Here is a 19,338-nt window from a genome sequence, read left to right as displayed (position 1 = left end):
AGTAAAGAAAAAGCTTCAGACAGAGCTGGGCTGGAGCTGGGGTTTCCTCATCTAACCAGAAGAGCCCCACCAGAGGACAGGGCCACGGGGTGCCTGCCTGGCACAGGCACAGGCCTTTGAGGAAAGCTGGATTATGGTCCCTTCTGATCTGAAGACAGAAGGAATTTACAGGGACACAGTTGTCAGCATGCCTCGCAAATAAGACCTCTTATGTACGCTACTGAATGAAACAGAGGAAAAATAAGATCAAAAAGAAGAAAGTTGTACCGCTATGTGTTCGCTGACTATAAGCGAGGATATTTCAATTGGGGACTCTCAAGGACACGTCCCCAAAGCCCAGGATTAAGCAATAATAACAGAGCACAAGGCCTTGGTCTAGTAACTTCCGACTCACCCAAATCTTCATCTAGCTTCGTCTTGGGAGGCTCCCACGGGGGTCTGGCAGCTTTGGCCTTCTCTTGCCTGCTCCCCAACTCCTCCTCAAACTTCTCATATAAGTCACGGAGCCTACTTGTTCCAACTACAGTAGAATCTCCCTTTGAAAAATACAAGATCAGCATTAGGAACCATATTAATAACAATCTTACCAAAGAGGCATAAGACCTCACAATAAATCAATGATTTGTAACAACAAGACATGGTTTTTCAACCCTCAAAAATTAACAAACATTTAAAAACAAAATGCCCATTGCTGGCAATGATGCTCTGAATCACACACACATTTCTGACTAACAGAGCCCTCAGGAAAATGCACTTGGTCAACATTCAGAAACATCAGAAATGTTCACCCATGCCCTTTTGATACAATAACAACAAAAAATCATAAACCCCTGAGAATTCATGACACCTGACACCCTCCTAGGGAAGACGCACTGCCTCCCACCCAAAGTCACTGACAATCTATCTTCCACACTAACTCAATGCCCTTCCCACACACATGCATCTCATAAACACAGGGAAACACACATATACACACACACTCCACAAACACAGGGTCCTGTGATTCATTTCTGAAGGAAGTTCTCTACTTTTTCCCACTCTCCTCCCAGATTGAAAATTACTTTAAATATCTATACTCTTTAACTTAGTAATTTTCAAAATGTTAAGGACCCAAACTTTAAGACATAAAAAGAAAATTAAAACAAATCATAAAAACAGGGGTTATCCCAAAAGAGGGTAACTGCTTTTCCTCAGCCCCACCTCATTACTGACACTGGTGATGCTAGGATCACTCATTCTTACCACCTCTCTGCACCAACAAAAAAGGCCAAGATTGGGTTTCCGGTTTCTCAGCCTTCCTTCTACACTGGGGTTTTAATACACTCATTAAAATGTGAGGGGAAAAAAAGGCTCTGCTTGTTTAAATGCTCTAAACCTCAGTGCCTTCAATTTTGTTATCTGAAGAATAATAATAGCCATGACAGCCACTTCCCTTCTTCCTTGGTAATAGAACCATGATTCCCTTCACATTTGCGCCAGACAACCTGTGCTCTCAGGAGGCAAGCTGAGCCACAGTCCCCCAATCCCACAGATGTCTCTGTCCTAATCCTTAAAAGTAGATGTCACCTTACCTGGCTAAAAGGACTTTACAAATGTGGTTGAGGTTACAGAATTTGCAACGGGGAGATTATCCTGGTTTATCTGGATGGACGAAATCTAATATGAGCCATTAAAAAGGGACCTTTCCCAACAGGAGTCAGAGGTGCATTAAAAGAGGCAGGAGATATTCAAGACATGAGGGGACTTGACCCACACTGCTGGCTCTGAAGATAAAGGAAGAGTCCACAGGTCAAGGAATGCACATGTCTTCTAGAAGCTGGAAAGAGCCCTTACCAGCCAGCCAGCAAGGAAGCAAGGACCTCCATCCTACAGCCACATAGAACTGAACTCTGCCAATAACCCAAATGAACAAGAAAAGATTCTCTCCAGAAAGGAATGCAGCCCTGCTATTACCCTGATTTTGCCAGTGAGAACCGAGCTTGATTTCCGACCTATGGAGATAATAAACGTGTCTTGTTTTAAGCCATGAAGTTTGTGGAAAGCTGTTATGGCAGAGATGGAAACCAAATTCATGGGGAGACATATGACACAATTCTGTTGAAGGGACGGAAGAAAGAATCCGAGAGTGCTCTGGGCGAGTTGCCAGAGGAAGGCTCCACCCAACACTCCCCTCTGCGTCTATGTGTCTAGACAGAAGCATGCTAAGGACGTGAGGCCTGGAGCTGCTGAGGTCACCCTGCAACCGTGATGCACCTTCCAGAAGACAGCGATGCCAACCTAGGGCCCTGCCAACACTGAGCTGCTAAGCAAACACTGGCCACTACCTCTCTCCAGATGGCTTTTGAGAAAAATAAACTCACAATCAGTGAAGGTCTCTTATCTGTGGCAACATTCTGAAGTGACAAGAAAGCTTCCTTCCAGGGATGTTTTGAGGATTAAGTAAGATAATCTGAGAAGCATGGAGTGAAGTTTAGCACCAGAACAGTGCCCCGGTATGTGAGCTTCCCCTTCCCTGTACCACGCAAACTATGACTTCGAGCCCCCCCTTGACCTCATCGAGTAAAATACCAGGCTGCTAGGAGAGATTTCTCAAACCCAGTCTCCCAAAGGCATCGGAATCTCCCCCAAGTTCCCAGAGATAAGGGTCCAGTCCAAGCAGAAGCTATTTGCATAAAACTCCAAACAAAAGAATGCTCACTTATCTGCCCCCTGCACTAACTCCAACATCTCTAACCTCTTCTGTCCTAAGTGTGTAGATATTCATTCCTTCACTCGTTCATTTAATCAATGAACATCACTGTGTGTCTATCCTGTGTTAAGTACACCTAAACTAACAGGACGAAGGTATGACACCAATCGGGAGAGCGAGAGAAAAAAGAAAGGGAGAGTGACAGAAAACAAAATGGAGATGGAATAAAGAAAAGAAGAGCCTTAAGCACAGGGAGGTCATGGGGTCCACCTACCTCGGCCACGAGGTGCGGCAGCCGAGCCCCGGGAAAGTGCTGTGGTTACCTTCGGTCAAGGACAGACTTGAACAGACAAACTCAATTCTCCCGTATGTCCCATTTGGGGAGAAAAACACACTCACCTACAGGTATATACCACAAACTGCAGAAAGCAGCTGTGAGTGAAAGCTTGCAAACCACCAGTACCAAGCCTAGCAGTGTCATAAAAAAGGCACAATGAAGGGATCCTTGAATTAATCTACTGCACTCCTGCATTTGAGAAACAGCTTTTGTCCAAGGTGGTGGTTCTCAACCAGGCGGGAGGGGGTTGTCTGTCACCCCCAGGGGACACTGGGCAATGTCGGGAGATAGCTTCCGGTTATCACAACAAGGAGGACCGCTACGGGCCGGCACCCACTGCACAGAGCCCGGGGACACTGCTTGACCTCTTACAATGCAAGGGGCAGGGCCCAAGAGGAATTCTCCAGCCCAGGATGCCAACCGTGCCAACGCCGAGAAGCTCTGGTCTACACCTTCTCTCCTTCTTCAGACCTACCACCTGATCCATGGGGTCACTGGAGTAGTAGTTTTCTGAGTGGGTGCATCGAATCCACACGGGCTTAAGAAGTTCTTCCTCCTCCTCTTCATTTTTGTCAGGCAGCGCCTCCTCTGGTTCTTTGTCCTTGATTGAGGTATAATTCTTCTCTTTGCCAGAACTCTGGTTGTCACTCCACCTGTCTTTTTCCTCCTCCCAGCGAGCTCTCTTCTTCTCCCTACTTGGAGAGCGGCTTCAAAAGGGGGCGAAGGAGGCTAATTATTAAAAATGTTCTTCTATCGTAAAACTATTCAACTTCACCTGTTTAGTTCATTTTTCACCTAAAAGAAAAATGTCACGCCAAACCACAATATTTATTCTTGTTAAACCAGCAATTCCCTGACACCAGACTGGTGGCAGCAGAATCACCTGAAGTTCCTTGTTTAAAAATACAAATTCCCAGGCCCTACCCCAGATCTACTTACTGATTCACAGTTTCCGGGGGTGGGGCCCAAGAATCTGTATTTTTAATAATCTCCCCAGGTAATTCTGCTGTGCATCCAGCAGGTTCAGAACAATCAGCAAACCATAACTCCTAGAAGAGAAAGATATCTGGGGAATATTTGGAAATCTCCACGTGTAGACAATTTTAGCACTGAGGATACTAGTTTGAATCCTTCTTGCTTTGCCATGGAAAAAAAAAAAAAACAGGCTTCACAAAACATGGCTTCAACTTGGCCATAAACATAGTCAGAGCACCATAATCCATCCTGAATCATCTCTTGGGTATTAGCACTGACTGAACCACAATTTTGCCTAATTCGGATCTCCATAAGTACTAAGAGCAACTCAATTAAAAAGGAGAAAAACAATTCTATCTCCTTGAATCTCTAGACCATGAACTCTGCAAAGGTCCATCCTATGGATATGCTTGGAGGGAACAACCTAAAGGAAAGATTTTTCAATTAAGCCCGAGAAATTTAGGTGGAACCACACAGACCTTGAGAATCCAGCCAAAGACAGTAGCTGCTTTGTGCTGGCAGCCTCTGCAGCTCCACTAAGAAAGGTCCTATTATCCAAGAAAGGTTACATCTGGATCAAAGTCACAAATTAACTCTTTCTATCCACTCCAGCACTAACTTATAATTTCATGACAGAGAAAATTTGAGCAAGTGTGTGTGTGTGTGTATACATCAGGGGGAAAGGGGTAGGTGATTTAAAAGACTACACATACTGATTACTTACTGATATAACTTCTAAATATTACATTGAACATCATTAGATTTGTTACCAGAAAGAAAATTTAGTGTAAAGTGAAATGTATATATATATATATATTCCCAGGGGAAAAATAATAAACCATTAACAAAAATAAAACAGAAACCACCTGTAACACCACTCAGAGATAACCACTATATTTCACAAATGTGTTAAAACAGATAGATAAATATACAAGTTTTAACATAAAAGGACCTCTGTTGTCTGCCTTCCTCGACTCAATAGTAAATCAGGAACAGCATTCTATTTTAAAATATCTATATGTGAGACATTTTTAATAAGTGCAAATTATTCTTTTACATGCATATACCATAATTTGACAAGTCTGACCATAGCCATATAGGTTTTACCATATTTTTGGTCTTTGTAAACAAAGTTACTATAAACACATCTCTGCTGTTTTTGGATTTATCAGATTATTTCACACCAAGACTATGTACTTTTTCTAAGGCTTCTCCACAGATAGGAAGTACCAGTTTAGATTACCAACAAAACCGTATGCGAGTTCCCATTTCTACACATCCTGTCCACCTGACTGTTTTCCACCTTTTCCGTTCTGATGAAGTGTATCTCACTGAATTTAACTTGCAGTCCTTCTCACTACTAAAATGGCATGTCTCATGTTCCCTTCTGTTATGAACATTCCAGTCATTATGCCATGCCAATATCCTTAAAATTAGAATTAGTCTTTCTTATTTATTGAAAGTTTTTTTGTTAAAATAATCACCCACCTTTTGTCATATATAACGTAACCTTCCACAATTTTTTGCTTTCCTTTTAATTCTGTTGATGGTTACATACAACTTTTATATGGCCAAATCTAGACTTGTTTTTTGGTTTATGCTTCCAGTCTTAGTGATATGCTTGAAATCCTTTCCCATTCCAAAGGTAAATAAATATTTTATCCTTTCTTCAATTACTTTTAACAGGATTTTTTTTTTTTACTGTATCTCTCCAAGATCTAAGGCAGAAATGTGAATTTTTTGGTTACAGTTTACCAATTGTCCCCACATTAGTTTCCTGTGGTTTGAAAAAACTTTATGAAAGATATAAAATTTTATATATACTTGAATGTTGTTCAAGATTTGTCACATTGATCTACTTATACTCATACCAAACTGTTTTAATTACTATGTGTCTATAGAATGTTTTAATGTTTCTCTGCATTAAGTAAATACCTCTGCATTATTGTTTTGCTTCATTATACTCACTCCTATTCCCAAAGAAGAATTTGAGTCCTTATCAAGTTTAAAACCAGTACTTCAACCGAACTTACATTAAAATTATCGATTTTTTGGAAGAAAACAGGTATTTTACAACCCCCTCTTCCACTACACGACTATGGCATGGCCTCTACTTATTTACATCACCTTCTTTGCCATTGGCTACGTTTATAGTTTTCTTCCCATTGATCTATATAGTTAAGTTTATTAAGAAATTTAACTTCAATTAATTTAAATTTTCTGTAGTGAATCTACATTTTTTCCTGTTATAGTTTCCAAGTAGGTATTCCTGGTATTTAGGAAGGCTATTAATTAAGACATGTTTATTTTATAACTGTCAACTTCAGTGAGTTAATGCTCATGTTTCTTGGCTGATCCTCAAATCTTCCTGATATTATCATTAGCTAACAACGGCAAATCTTAGCTCCCAATGGTATGGTTTTGTTTGTTTGTTTATTTGTGTTTAGTGCTTGCTGAGAGCCTGACACTCTGTTAAGCACTCTACTGATACACAGTCCTTATAAGACTCCTGAGGCAGATAAAAACATTCCCTACAGAAGAAACAGAATTAGAAATTACATCACTCATCCAATATCACAAAGCTCATAACTAGTAGTTAAATGCTAATGCAGTTCTTTGACATAGGTATCTTGACATGTAGTAAGAATCCCATCAAATGTTTATTATCATCAGCAAGAAACAGGACATCCTCACCCATCCCCTTTAGGCAGATGTCTTGTATGATGGATGGTCAGGGTTGTCTCTTGTGAATAACAATTAGTATTCTTTTTTCTTTCTTTCTTTCTTTTTTTTTTAAAAACACTTTGAGAGGGATATTTCAAAACAAGAGCATAACATCTTTTTTGGGTAGGTGTCTCAGACATTTTGAATTTCAAAATCCAAACTCCAAATTATTTTTTAACAATATCTTACAAACTATAACTTCCCCTCCTTTACAGTATTGACATGTGTAATTTTTATTTTCTCATCTACGACATTAGTTAGAACTCACAGAAACCAAGGTCTCTGTCTTCTCCACAAGCTACTGCGCATTGGAGAAGAAACCACTAGACCAAAGAGATTTCTAGCATTCTACATTAAAAACCATCAACCTCAAATGGGTCCTCACTGATTTCTACCAAAAGAGTTTCTCCTGTCCTTACCTCCTCCTCCTTTTCCTTCTCCTCAGCCTGAACAAATTCTCCCCAGTTGACCTCATCAAATCCACAGAATTTAGTATTTCCAGCTAGAATCTTATCTGAACCTTACACGTCTAAATGCAAATAACTACAATTCCATCTGGTTGTCTCACTATTTCTCACATCCCACATGCCCAAAATTGAACTCATCCTTTACCTGTTTCTTAGTATTCACAGCCCTCAAAGGTGATGGCCGCTGTCCTCTTCCCTTGTGATCAGTTATCCAGCCCTATCGAGTCCCCTCATCGATCTCTCTCGATTCCCTTTAACTTTCCCCATCGCCACTGTCACGGTGCTGGTCTAGGCACAATCATTTCTTTCGTGGATTACTAATAAAAGCCTTCTAATTCATTCCCCAACCTCACACCATTTCTCCACACTGCAACCTTCACACCTGCTCTTTTCTCCTCCCCTACCATCCTCTTCCCTCAAGCATTCCTAAGCATACTTTAGGTATTTGTGAAATTCAATTTCTTTATAACTAGCCTAAAATGAGTTATCAACTGCTGTGTTCCCAGAGCAACAGGTAATTGTTCTATCAAAAGCACTTCTCACAGCACTTAACTTTCTTACTCCTGGAAAGCGGGGACTCTTGTTAACAAGTATATCACCACGCAAGTCCAATAACTGAGATACACAAGAATGTAATGTTTTCCATTTGCTTGCCAATTAAGCTATACATCAGGTGGCAGTGGTGGGCAACGGGGCCTCCTGGTCTTTTTTCCAGTGTGTATGGAAAGGCCTATAAGGATTCAACATGAAATTTGGCTCTTCTGAGATGGGATCCATCATGTCCATCAGGAGACAATGTTCCATCATGTTAAAGAAGTCTGCTTACACTCCTAGTTCCCCAAAGTCGCTACTCATAAATAGACGCAACTTTAAATATCTAACAGGCAGGTACTGAGATAACCTGATAGATTTTGATGCAAAGAATTACAGTTACAGATCTCCTAATACCCACCTAACCATGCAATCTTGGAATAAACTCTCAGTGATTTTAGCAGATGACTGAAAACGACTTACTAATACACTAATCAGTATTTTCCTTTCCATATTCATAAGAGAGATTGTTTTGTGGGTTTCTTTTCGTTGATTGAGTTTCGCCTTCTGGATTTTCCTGGTATCACAGCATGAGCTAAGCTTTTCTTCCATCTTCTTCAGTGTTCTAAGGAGTTTAAAACTTTTTTTATAAGTGGCACAAATTAAACTTTTTCAACTTTTCCCATGGTTATTGGCCTATTAAAATTTTCTGTTTCTTGTGTAAAGATTGCAATTTTTGTTTTCATAGAAAACAACCCATCACATCCATGTCTTTAAAGGTTTTTAATAAAATATCTATACTTATACCAACATACTGTAATTTTTAAATCACCTTCATTCCTATAATACAGTTTCTTATACCTAATGGAATGTATGTTTCTTTTCTTGATTTGCCACATTTTAAATTATATGACATTTCAAAGAAATCGAGCACTTATTTATGAATAGTTATAACGTTATAGTTCTATTTTCTATTTCATTAATTTCTTTTATCTTTAAATCCTTTTTTCTGCTTTTCTATCAATTTCTAGAGCCAAATGATCAGGTAATAATTACTTATACAGTTACCATTTATTTGGCACCACCGGGCCCAGTTCCAAAAGTTTTAGGTGTATTATTTCAATAACCTCTCACCACTCAACAAGACAAGTATAAATGTCTTTATTTTAGACAAAGACACTGAGGTCTTAAAAAAAAGTTAATTACTTTGCCCAATAACAAAGTTGGGAGAAGAAAAAAAAAAACAGAGAGAACTAGTAACTAGCCCCAAATCTGTCACAGAGTTGTTGTTAATTACCATTATATAAGACATGAATTTTACTTTTCGACATAGAATTAGTTACATCCTGTAAGTTTTGATTTGCAGCTATCTCAATCTGTTTTTCCATACAAGGTGTGGCTGCAGTTTTGCTCTTTTTTTTTTTTTTCTCAAACAACTAAACTTTCTTTTTCTCAAGCAACTAAATTCATAACTATGAATTCTCAAGTTAAAAAAAAAAAACCTTGACTTATTAATGTATAGTTTTATAGCAACTGAGGTCAGAAAAAAGTGGCCCACATAATTTCTAATTTTGAGAAATGTATAGATTGTCCTTATGCTTTCTTAATACCTCATCGAAGTAAAGGTGTTTAAGTAACTGGCTACTTTAGCTCTTCATAGGGCTCTTCAGGCTCTTTGAAGACCTGGCTGATACTTTGCATAAGCACAAAATCTGAATTCCAGGATATTATCCTATGACTTCTTCCAGTGTCAACTCCTTGCTTACCTTCCAGATCTCTTATACTCTTTTTTGTAGGACCTTTCCAGAGATGGTGATCTTCGGCTGTCCCGGTGCCTGTGTCTCTCCCGTTCCCGCTCTCTTAAAGGAATTAATACACAGAGCTGTTTTCAACAGAAAGACTCAAAAACACCATCTCTTTTCACTGAATTCATCTTCTAAATAAATGGACCTCACCTCACCTAAGAATTCTGCAGGCACGATTCACCATGGGACATTAATTATTCACCTTCATTTATTAGAGGATAAAGGAGCTTTTCACTTTAGGAAATTAGCTAGGACATTTAAAAGAAAGAGGTCATACTTAATGCCAAGCAACAAAAGGAATTTTATCAGAATCTTCTCTTGAGACCTTTCAACCAGCCAATCCTTGATTATTTAATTTTGGGGAAAACATCAAAGGATTCAACTGTCTACTGATTTCTATATTACTCTTAATTTCATCCATGAAATAAATACAACTCAAAGTGGGTTTTTTTTGTTTGTTTTTAAGGGCCGTACTGGTGGCATATGGAGGTTCCCAGGCTAGGGGTCAAATCAGAGCTAAGGCTGCCAGCCCTCGCCACAGCAACACCAGATCCAAGCCAAGTCTGTGACCTACACCACAGCTCACAGCAACACCAGATCCTTAACCCATTGAAGGAATCTCATGGTTCCTAGTCAGGTTCATTTCCGCTGCGCCTCAATGGGAACTCCAACTTTAAAGTTTTTATAGTAAAGATTAGGACAACGTTCTACAATGAAAGAGTTCTAAATTCTTATAGGTTACAGGCCTGAGGTGTAGTGCTAGCTACCACTAATTGACATGAGACTCTAAGTCACTTTACCTTTAAATGCTGTTTTTACCTTAAAAAAACAAAAACAAAAACATTCTAAATGGAGACATTGAGTTTTACAGAATGGGGGATTTTAAACTTTGTAATGTAACACTGGAATCTAATCACTTCTGAGTCTATTTAATAAGTACTGTGAGATCTGAAACAAAAATCAGAGCTTCAGTGTGTTTATATCAGAACTAAATCTAGGAGAAATAACTACTAGATCTTAGAATGGGGGAAAAAACTGCTATATTAGCCTAAGTCTATCAAGAAGACTATAAAAATGTCTGAACTCAAAAATATCCCAACATGTAGCCAAAGAGAAATGTAAATTCACTGAGGTCAAAACTTACAAAACTGGAGTTCCTGTGGTGGCGCAGTGGTTAACAAATCCGACTAGGAACCATGAGGTTGCGGGTTCAATCCCTGCCCTTGCTCAGTGGGTTAACGATCCGGCGTTGCCGTGAGCTGTGGTGTAGGTCGCAGACTCGGCTCGGATCCCACGCTGCTGTGGCTCTGGTTTAAGCCAGCGGCTATAGCTGCGATTCGACCCCTAGCCTGGGAACCTCCATATGCCCCAGGAGCGGCCCAAGAAATGGCAAAAAGACAAAAAAAAAAAAAAAAAACTTACAAAACTGATAGACATCTTAGATATTAAAAAAAAATTGTTTTAGGGCCACCCTTGAGGCATATGGAAGTCCCCAGGCTAGGGGTCGAATTGGAGCTGCAGCTGCTGGCCTACACCACAGCCACAGCCACAGCCACATCAGATCCAAGCCACATCTGTAACCTACACCACACCTCACGGCAACACCGGATCCTTAACCCACTAAGCGGGTCCAGGGAGTTCATTACCACTAAGCCACCATGGAAACTCCGTTTGAATAATACTTTTGACATATACTTAAGACTTCAGTACACACTAGCTGCCCAAAAGAAATCCCAGTCAGTGCTTGGGATTCTACACTCTTTGATTAGTTCCTAAAGCTACAGTTTAACTTCAGGCAGTAAATCCCAGCTTGTGCCACATGGCAAAGATACAATGTGATTTGTTTTTGTTTGTTTGTTTGCTTGCCTTTTTTTTTTTTTTTGTCTTTTGTCTTTTCTAGGGCCACAATGGCAGCATGTGGAGGTTCCCAGGCTAGGGGTAAATTCTGAGCTGTAGCCGCAGGCCTACACCACAGCCACAGCAACGTGGGATCCGAGCAGCGTCTGCGACCTACACCACAGCTCAGGGCAACGCCGGATCCTTAACCCACTGAGTGAGGCCAGGGATCGAACCCGAAACCTCACGGTTCCTAGTCGGATTCGTTAACCACTGAGCCATGACGGTAACTCCACAATGAGATTTGTGATAGCATGGCTGCTGAAAAAAAAATGTTGCCTATATTTCCAAATAAAAATTCTATTTAGAGGATATGCCTAATTTGGGGGTTTGTTTTTAACATCTAGGGAATAGAATTTTGCATTCAAGAGTGTAACGTCTAAGATCTGCTACCTCTGAGTGGCTACGAAGTGAAAAGAAAAAGATGGATATAAATCTCAGTAACACTAAATGATGAGCCCATTTAAAGGAAGAAAAACATTTGGGTTACTTTTCCAAAAACTCCTTCCTGCTGGCGAACATTAAGATATTCCTCAGGGAGTTCCCTAGTGGTCTAGTGGTTAGGACTCGATGCTGTCACCACTACAGCCTGGGTTCACTCCCCAGTCTGGGACCTGAGATCTCACATCAAGTTACTGCAGTCCATGGCAAAAAAAATATATAACCCTGCTCTCCAATGGCTGTATACCATACCCAGCCAGCCAGCACTCAGGATTATTGTGCTGTAACATGGCTCACAGGGGGAAACCACTGCACTGCTCTTACCAGCTGTTTCTGCAGCTGTTTATTCTCCCACCCCCCAGAGGAATCTGTCTTTCATAATACACAATGCACAGATCCACTTCTTCACAAACTTTCTTGAGAAACAGCACGCCTTAGAACAATATTGAAATTATTATTCAACCACAATTCAGAGGAGAAGAAAAAGGAAAATGAAATTTGAAAAATAGATCCATTTACCCCAAGAACCAAGGGGAGAAGTAGCCAGAGGACAGACTAAAGAAGTTGCATATACTTAACACAATCTAACGCACAAATTTGTGAATTACTGGTTTTCTCCACTATACTTCCGAGAAGTTTTACTAGGACTTCACGTGCCCCATGTTTATTTCACAGAAGCGTTCCATTTAAGACAATGACTGACACTCCACTAAGACCCCATGGGGAGCCAATTTTAATTTCACTGTGACACTAAGGCAGCTCCAGGCCAAATACAACATTATAAAACGACTCCAATATAAATACAGGCCATTTAGAAAGATAAGCCAACCACCTAAGGTCCTTCATAGTAAAGGAGTTGTGGTTTACGAAAATGGAGATGAAGGTTAATTCTTTCAGCACCTGTTTTCATTTACTAATAGAGATCCTCAGTTTACAGGACCTCTGTGCTTCTTCAAACACATTAAGTCCAAGCTTAAGCCTGGATGGAAGATTTCAGGATTTTACAGCACTGCCCTAAAAACCACAGCGCCCTCTAAAAAGGGGGGAAAAAATGCCATCTAGAATGTTGAAGTTTGTAGCAAAATGCTCCCCCAGAGACAGGTTTATTAGCAATCACTTTAAAATCTGAAGAAAACTATTAAACTCTTGCTGGTTTAGATTTTCACCATCAAATTGTAAAATAAACTATCACAGGCCTCTGCCAACTATTCCATCATAGAATTAAGAACAAAATTGACCAGAAACAGTAAATGCTGCTGAAAAGGTCTAAGGACTCAGGCAGCTTAGGTCCACCAGAATCATTTCTGCAGGAAACAGGGCTTCTCGCCTCCCACCAGGAGTCAGGGAGAAGAAACTGCATTTTTCCTTCCACGCCTTCCGAGCACTGGTCACTGTCTTCAGCACTGAGAATGATCACTACCATTTACAGGCAAAAAGTCCAGCCAGAGTCAAACCCACAGCCATGAGAACAACCTGGAAACTGAGAAGTGCACTGATTGATTCCACAGGAAGCAAAAATTAGACCAGCTCTCTAAAAGCCCATGTAATGAAGCGATCTGGATTGGGGACCTCAAACTTTTCAGCACACAAGTTCCACGAGGTAATGAAGGTAAACAAGCCACAGCAGACGGAAAGAGAAGTACTGTTACCAGCTCGACAGGTGGAAAACCTCAAATCTTCATCGATAAAAAGAGTTCACTGACGGTACAAATAATCATTAGTACAATCCATATCTGTGTATTTTTATTTTTCCATCTAAACCAATGGTTCTTAGACTCTGGAGTAAAAGACTCACACCATCTCTTGAGAACGTGCTGTAAGCTACCCATTAACTTATTAAAAAAAATACATACACATAAAATTTTGCATATAACGTCAGAGCATTTCTAGAAGCCCATCTGTGAATCCCAGGTTAAGAATGTCTGCTGGAAACCTTATTCTCCTGTATATTTAGGTATTTGGTCTTTTGGAAAAAAGGAAATATAATCCCCCGGAATGGAATGGTGTGTTTTAAATACAACTTTCTTTAGTAGGACTATATTTGAATGCAACGAAATCAAATGAAAAGCTATTCTGAAAACTATAACCTTGATAACGTGTAACTAATATTATTTCATTTTATAAGGAAACAGAGCAAGAAGGCAACAACATACAGTAAACTTCCACTTATCCTAAAACTCAGAAAGCCAGTTCTGCTTATTAACTAGCTTGATTTCTAACTGATGACACCTGCAGAGCATCAATTCCAAAAGAATGAAAGTGCTATAACCTGATATGATGATCATACTGAACATAATATACAAACAAAAAAATACAAGATTTTTCACTGATCATCATTAAATGTGGACTGTATTATGCAGAGTAACTGGCTTACAGTCACCGAAGTGCATCTATGTTGACGATTTGGGAATGCTTTTCAAAAGTGGCTTTTTCCTGATATCAACTTTTTATCCTGTTGTCTCTTCCTCTTTAAAAGAGCGCTTTCCTTTTATAAATCAAAGCACACTGCTGGGCCTGTGTGTTCAACTGAAACGGCCTGTGTCAGGGTCTCTGAACCTCATTCAACAACCCTCATGTGCTTTACCTGCTTCGCTCGTAGCTCCGGTGCCTGGGCGGCGTCCTCCCTCGCTCGTAATCTGACCTGTAGCGGCCGTCTTGCCTTCTCCTGTCGGGGCTTCGGCCTCGATCCCTCCGGTCCAGGGACCGATGCCTCTCGCCTCTCCCGTGACTGTGATCCCGGTGCCTGTGATCGTCATAGTGCTTGAGCCTTTCTGGGGACCTCCTCTCACTAGGAGCCTTTGGGAGCGGGTATGGAGGGAGGTGCCTAAAATGAGGGCTACTGCTATTACTAGCACTGGGGGGGAAGGAACTGGAGCTGTTCTGGAAGCTATTAAAGTTGGGAGGTGGGAAATTGTGGTTGGAGTACCCTGGAGGGTACTGATAATTGACCTGCTGTGGCATGACCGGAGGGGGTGGGGGGTGGGGCATGGAGGGAGGGGGCATCATGAAGGGGAAAGCGCCTTGTCCAGGAGGTGCTCCAGGGACCGGGGGGTTATTGGGACAGGGCATGGGAGGCGGCATGGGAGGAAAACAGGGAGGCACGGGGAAGGGGGGCCTCATCTGGTGGTTGGGGAAGGGGGGCCGGATTGGGCACGGCGGGAGAGGGCCTTGTGCTGACGGAGGCATGGGTGGAGGGAAGGGTACAAAGTCTGGGCGAGGAGGCAGAAAGTTGGGGGCTGGAGAGTTCGAGAATGTGGTGGATGGGGCACTGGGAGGTTCATATTGGTATTGCACAGGAGGCTGCTGAGGGTGAAGCAGTCTCAGATTTTGGGGCCTGAAGGCTGGTGTTGAGGGTCTGGCTCCATGTCCTCCTCGCCCTCGGGGACACCCTCGTCCTGGGTGGAACGACATTCTATGACTTCGTTGGAGGAAAGAAAAAGAGCAAAGACAAGCTCACTATATAAACAGGGTTTCACAAATGCCTGACCATCTTCAAGAACTGACAGATCTCCTGAGGCCACCGAAATAGTCCACCCATCTAATACTGAGTTCTCTGCAATATCTGAAACTCCTCAAGGCCAATAACCTTCTCTTCCCCCATCTCAGCCACCCAACCCCTGGACCTTGTCACTCTCTAAAGCTGCTCCACCTCCAGCATGGCAAAGTCTGCAGCCCAGTGTTCAACCATTTGCTATCACATCCCTGCTCAAGTTCCCCAAAATCTTAACCTCCCCATGTCATCTTGTCTACACACCCCAACATCCCTGCAACTGCACCAGCATTTTCCTGTCTATACCCTCTCCCCACTTAGCATAGACTCGCAAATACAACCGAAAACATCCTAAAAGGAAGTAGTGATCACCCCTCCAAAACAACACCACCTGCTCCTTTTTTAGTGTTTCCTATCTCAACAGATGAGACCATTCTTTGGTCCTCAAGTCACACACCAGGGCGTTACCTGACAGCTTCTCCTGCCTTATCCCCTCTAGTTAAACATTTATTTCCAGATGCCTATCATTTCTGCTTCATAAATACTTCCTGAGCCCACCCACTTCAAACCATCGTCTCCCGCCTGGCTACTACAGTAACGCCCTTGAGGGCCTTTCTACAAACACTGTCACCACTCCCAGAGCTTCACTAGGTTCCCTCTCACACTCTGCTTTTTCTTGGCAGGTCCTATGGTCACCAACTCATTACCTCGCTCCACCTTTGAGGTCCGCCCACACCTCAGAACTGCCAGTGCCATCAAGACTGGGCTCCAGGATATCTTATTAATTGCTCTGGTCTGGGTTCCCAGCCTTGTATATGGCCCAGTGGAACACAGTTCTCCTCTCTCCACAGATCTAAACCCTTCCCACCTTCAATGGCTCAGTGCCACTGCTTGCTCCTCTCTGTTCTCCCAAAATGACTGCCATTACTATCAGACCACTCACCATGAGCTGCCTTGCATAGTGACGTACTATCTGGATATGTCACATCTTCCACAGATAATATAAGCTCTAGAGGAAAAGAAAGAATAAATAGACATAAAAATGTTTCTCAGACTGCTAATGCCAGAAGATATTTCTAAAATTATCTTAACACCAATTTTGGAGTTCCCATCATGGCACAGTGGTTAACGAACTAGGAACCATGAGGTTGCAGGTTCGATCCCTGGCCTTGCTCAGTGGGTTAAGGATCCGGCATTGCCGTGAGCTGTGGTGTAGGTTGCAGATGCGGCCCGGATCTCACGTTGCTGTGGCTCTGGCGTAGACTGGTGGCTACAGCTCCAATTAGACCCCCTAGCCTGGGAACCTCCATATGCCACGGGAGTGGCCCTAGAAAAGGCAAAATAAAATTATCTTAACACCAATTTTGCATTCAACAATGCATTTAGCTACTAACAAAATCAAGAGCATGCTGAACCAAATCAAAGTTTGCAACTAATTTTCAAGATACCCTTAATATTTATCTTGCTGACTCAAAACAATCAGTAGCTTAAAAGGCTGGAAACTTAGTTTATTCCATCTCTAATCTGCTAAAAGATTAGAGGGAAAAAAAAAAATCACTTCCTTTTTTTTTTTTTTTTTTGGCTTTTTAGGGCAGCACCGACAGCATATGGAAGGTCCCAGGCTAGGGGTTGAATGCGAGCTATAGCTGCCAGGCTTACACCACAGCCATGGCAACATGGGATTCAAGAGCATCTATGACCTACACCACAGCTCAAGGCAACGCCAGATCCTTAACTCACTGAGCAAGGCCAGGAATCAAATCTGTGTCTTCATGGATGCTAGTAAGATTCTTTTCTGCTGAGCCAGGAAGGGAACTCTGAAAAAATCATTTCTCCTCTCCCTCTCCATATTCTAGTTTTCTTCACGGTGAGGCCGGCCTTCAAACTTACCTATAATCTTGTAAACACAAGAGTTATCGTTGTTTCTCATCCTCATCAATTCCCATAGAAAAATATTGTGAAAAGGAATGGATCTCCAAACATCAAACTTGAGTTTTTTAAACTTGTTTAAAAAACACAAATAAATATCAACTGCAAAAAGCTTTAGTGCAGAAGCATCTTTGTAAAGTCTTTCTAACTAAAAGTTTTACCTATCAGCCTAAGGTAGATTTTCAAATGGTTTGTGAAAATAACATCAGATGATTTAGCTGTATCAATCACTCTGCTTACTAAATAGCGGGTAGCAAATAATATCTGATTAATGATGATTATTCAGTCCAAGGCCCTCATGATAAAACTTAGGATCTAGACAATGATCTTACTATCACAGTCTACTCGGGGCAATAGAATCAAATTCGAACTCCATGCTGAAGTTTGGATTGCAGGGACCTCTGCAATCTGGACCCAACTTCTTCCAGGCTAATCCTCCACTACTTTCCCCATCAAGCGCCTGTCACCTACAATTTTCCCTGTTGCCTAATTAAACAAAGTACTACCACCAAGCTTGTTCTTTGTTCCCGCTCTTCTAAAACCTCCTACCTGATGAATTTGCCTATTGATTTTCTAGCCCTCTACCTAGGTCAGATGCCACCTCTTTCTTCTGTAATGCCTTTCCTAGTTCCCTTTAGGAAGTAATCCCATTCCTTCTAGACTCCTGTTACTCTCAGTCTGTACTTACTTCTTTATAGCACTTACCAGAGACTTCCTCATATTATAGCCATGTGTGCACATGTCTAACTCCTCCACTAGATTATTAGCTCCTTGATGGATTGGATTGATTCATAGTCATTTCTGAATCCTTCACAGGCCCTGGCAGAGCATCCTGCACATAGTAGGTGATCAATAAATGTTTACTGTCTCACTAATGGTATATGTTTCTAGGTTGCTACTGTACATTTCCACACTGCATATATCCGCAACAGATGTGCATACCAAAACCAGACAAAAGCACGTCTTTTCACTGATTCATGCAACACTTAGTGAGCCTACACATGTCACAAGCCCTGAGCACTCAAAGATGAGTAAGATACATAACCTGGATTACTTATTAAGCTCAGAATCCACATACAGATACATTAAATATATGTATTAGGATAAACCCAAGAAAAGAGGTATGCACAGGGTCTAGGGGAACAAAAAAGTGTACTGAATCTAGAGGTGGGCAACAAACAGGATCAACAACACTCTTGAACAGTGTGTTCAGACTGCTGTTGAACACTCACTATCAGATCCTTATGGATGATTTTAAAGATAGTATACCTGAAAACCCTAATTATGAAATCAACTATTAAAGGCATGGTTAGGCTGTATTGTGGATGCAAACTTTAATTCAAATCAAGGACCTCACTGCAACTGGAAAATTATTTTCTGCGTCTGCCTACTCCTAAGTTGCTGTTTCGAAGCAGAGAAACTTAGGGAGCTGTTTTGCATAGTTAACACATCCAGGAACATCGGTCCATGTAAGAAAGGGTTGCAAAGTGTGACTACGTTTTTAATAACACCCTCTCTCCCTGAGTTGAATCTGCAGGCTGGTCATCTTCGTCTAACTGATCTGTAATTGCATGTTTCCCCTGTTTACATCTCCCGCCAGACTGTGAGCCCCACGAGGTAAGCTCCTGGTCTCCCCTCCGACACCCGGGCGGCCCCAGGCCTGGACCACCGCATGCGCTCCACAATGAATGAAGGTCTCCTTCTTCACTCCTATTTATTTGTGGGATCTGGGCCTAGGGTCGCTTTTTTGCTCTTAGCGGTAGATCTGAAGAGGGACTACCCTATCTAACTCCCAGGAGCCTCTCGCCCCAGCCCCGGACTCCAACCCGGTTTAAATCCGGACACTCCAAAACACTCCCTCTTCCAACACCCTCAAACTGCCCCTTTTACCTACAAGAGGCTCTCGGGAATCTCCGTCAGAGCAAAGCCAGACTTATATAGCGGAGCCGCCAAGATCTTAGCGCCGCCTGCGCCTCCGGAACAGGAAACCGAGAGCATTAAAAGCAAACCTGAAAGCTGGACCACAGTAGGGAAAGCTCCTGGACTCGCCGCAG

The 19,338-nt window shown here is 41.8% G+C and overlaps 1 protein-coding gene across 5 annotated transcripts in view; it reads right to left on the bottom strand.

Moving 5' to 3' along the window:
* DROSHA (drosha ribonuclease III) overlaps positions 1 to 19,314 on the bottom strand; it is a 120,786-nt gene extending 101,472 nt beyond the window's left edge. The window contains exons 1-7 of one of the 5 annotated variants that reach the window (XM_047767673.1): positions 19,179 to 19,313; positions 17,990 to 18,116; positions 16,299 to 16,364; positions 14,450 to 15,283; positions 9,490 to 9,582; positions 3,502 to 3,733; positions 395 to 536 (exon numbers count right to left, since the gene is read on the bottom strand). In XM_047767673.1, coding sequence (XP_047623629.1) covers positions 395 to 536; positions 3,502 to 3,733; positions 9,490 to 9,582; positions 14,450 to 15,283; positions 16,299 to 16,315 — 1,318 coding nt within the window. In that variant the 5' untranslated portion in view covers positions 16,316 to 16,364; positions 17,990 to 18,116; positions 19,179 to 19,313. Of the gene's footprint in view, positions 1 to 394; positions 537 to 3,501; positions 3,734 to 9,489; positions 9,583 to 14,449; positions 15,284 to 16,298; positions 16,365 to 17,989; positions 18,117 to 19,174 lie in introns of all 5 variants that reach the window. The other 4 variants (XM_047767682.1, XM_047767665.1, XM_047767657.1 and 1 more) reach the window with 4 other exon arrangements.
* Between the last annotated feature and the right edge of the window lie 24 nt (positions 19,315 to 19,338).

Source organism: Phacochoerus africanus, chromosome 1, assembly GCF_016906955.1.
Source record: "Phacochoerus africanus isolate WHEZ1 chromosome 1, ROS_Pafr_v1, whole genome shotgun sequence".
Lineage (NCBI taxonomy): Eukaryota > Metazoa > Chordata > Mammalia > Artiodactyla > Suidae > Phacochoerus > Phacochoerus africanus.
Note: the sequence above shows the minus strand (reverse complement) of the source record. Positions and strands in the feature narration are given on the sequence as shown.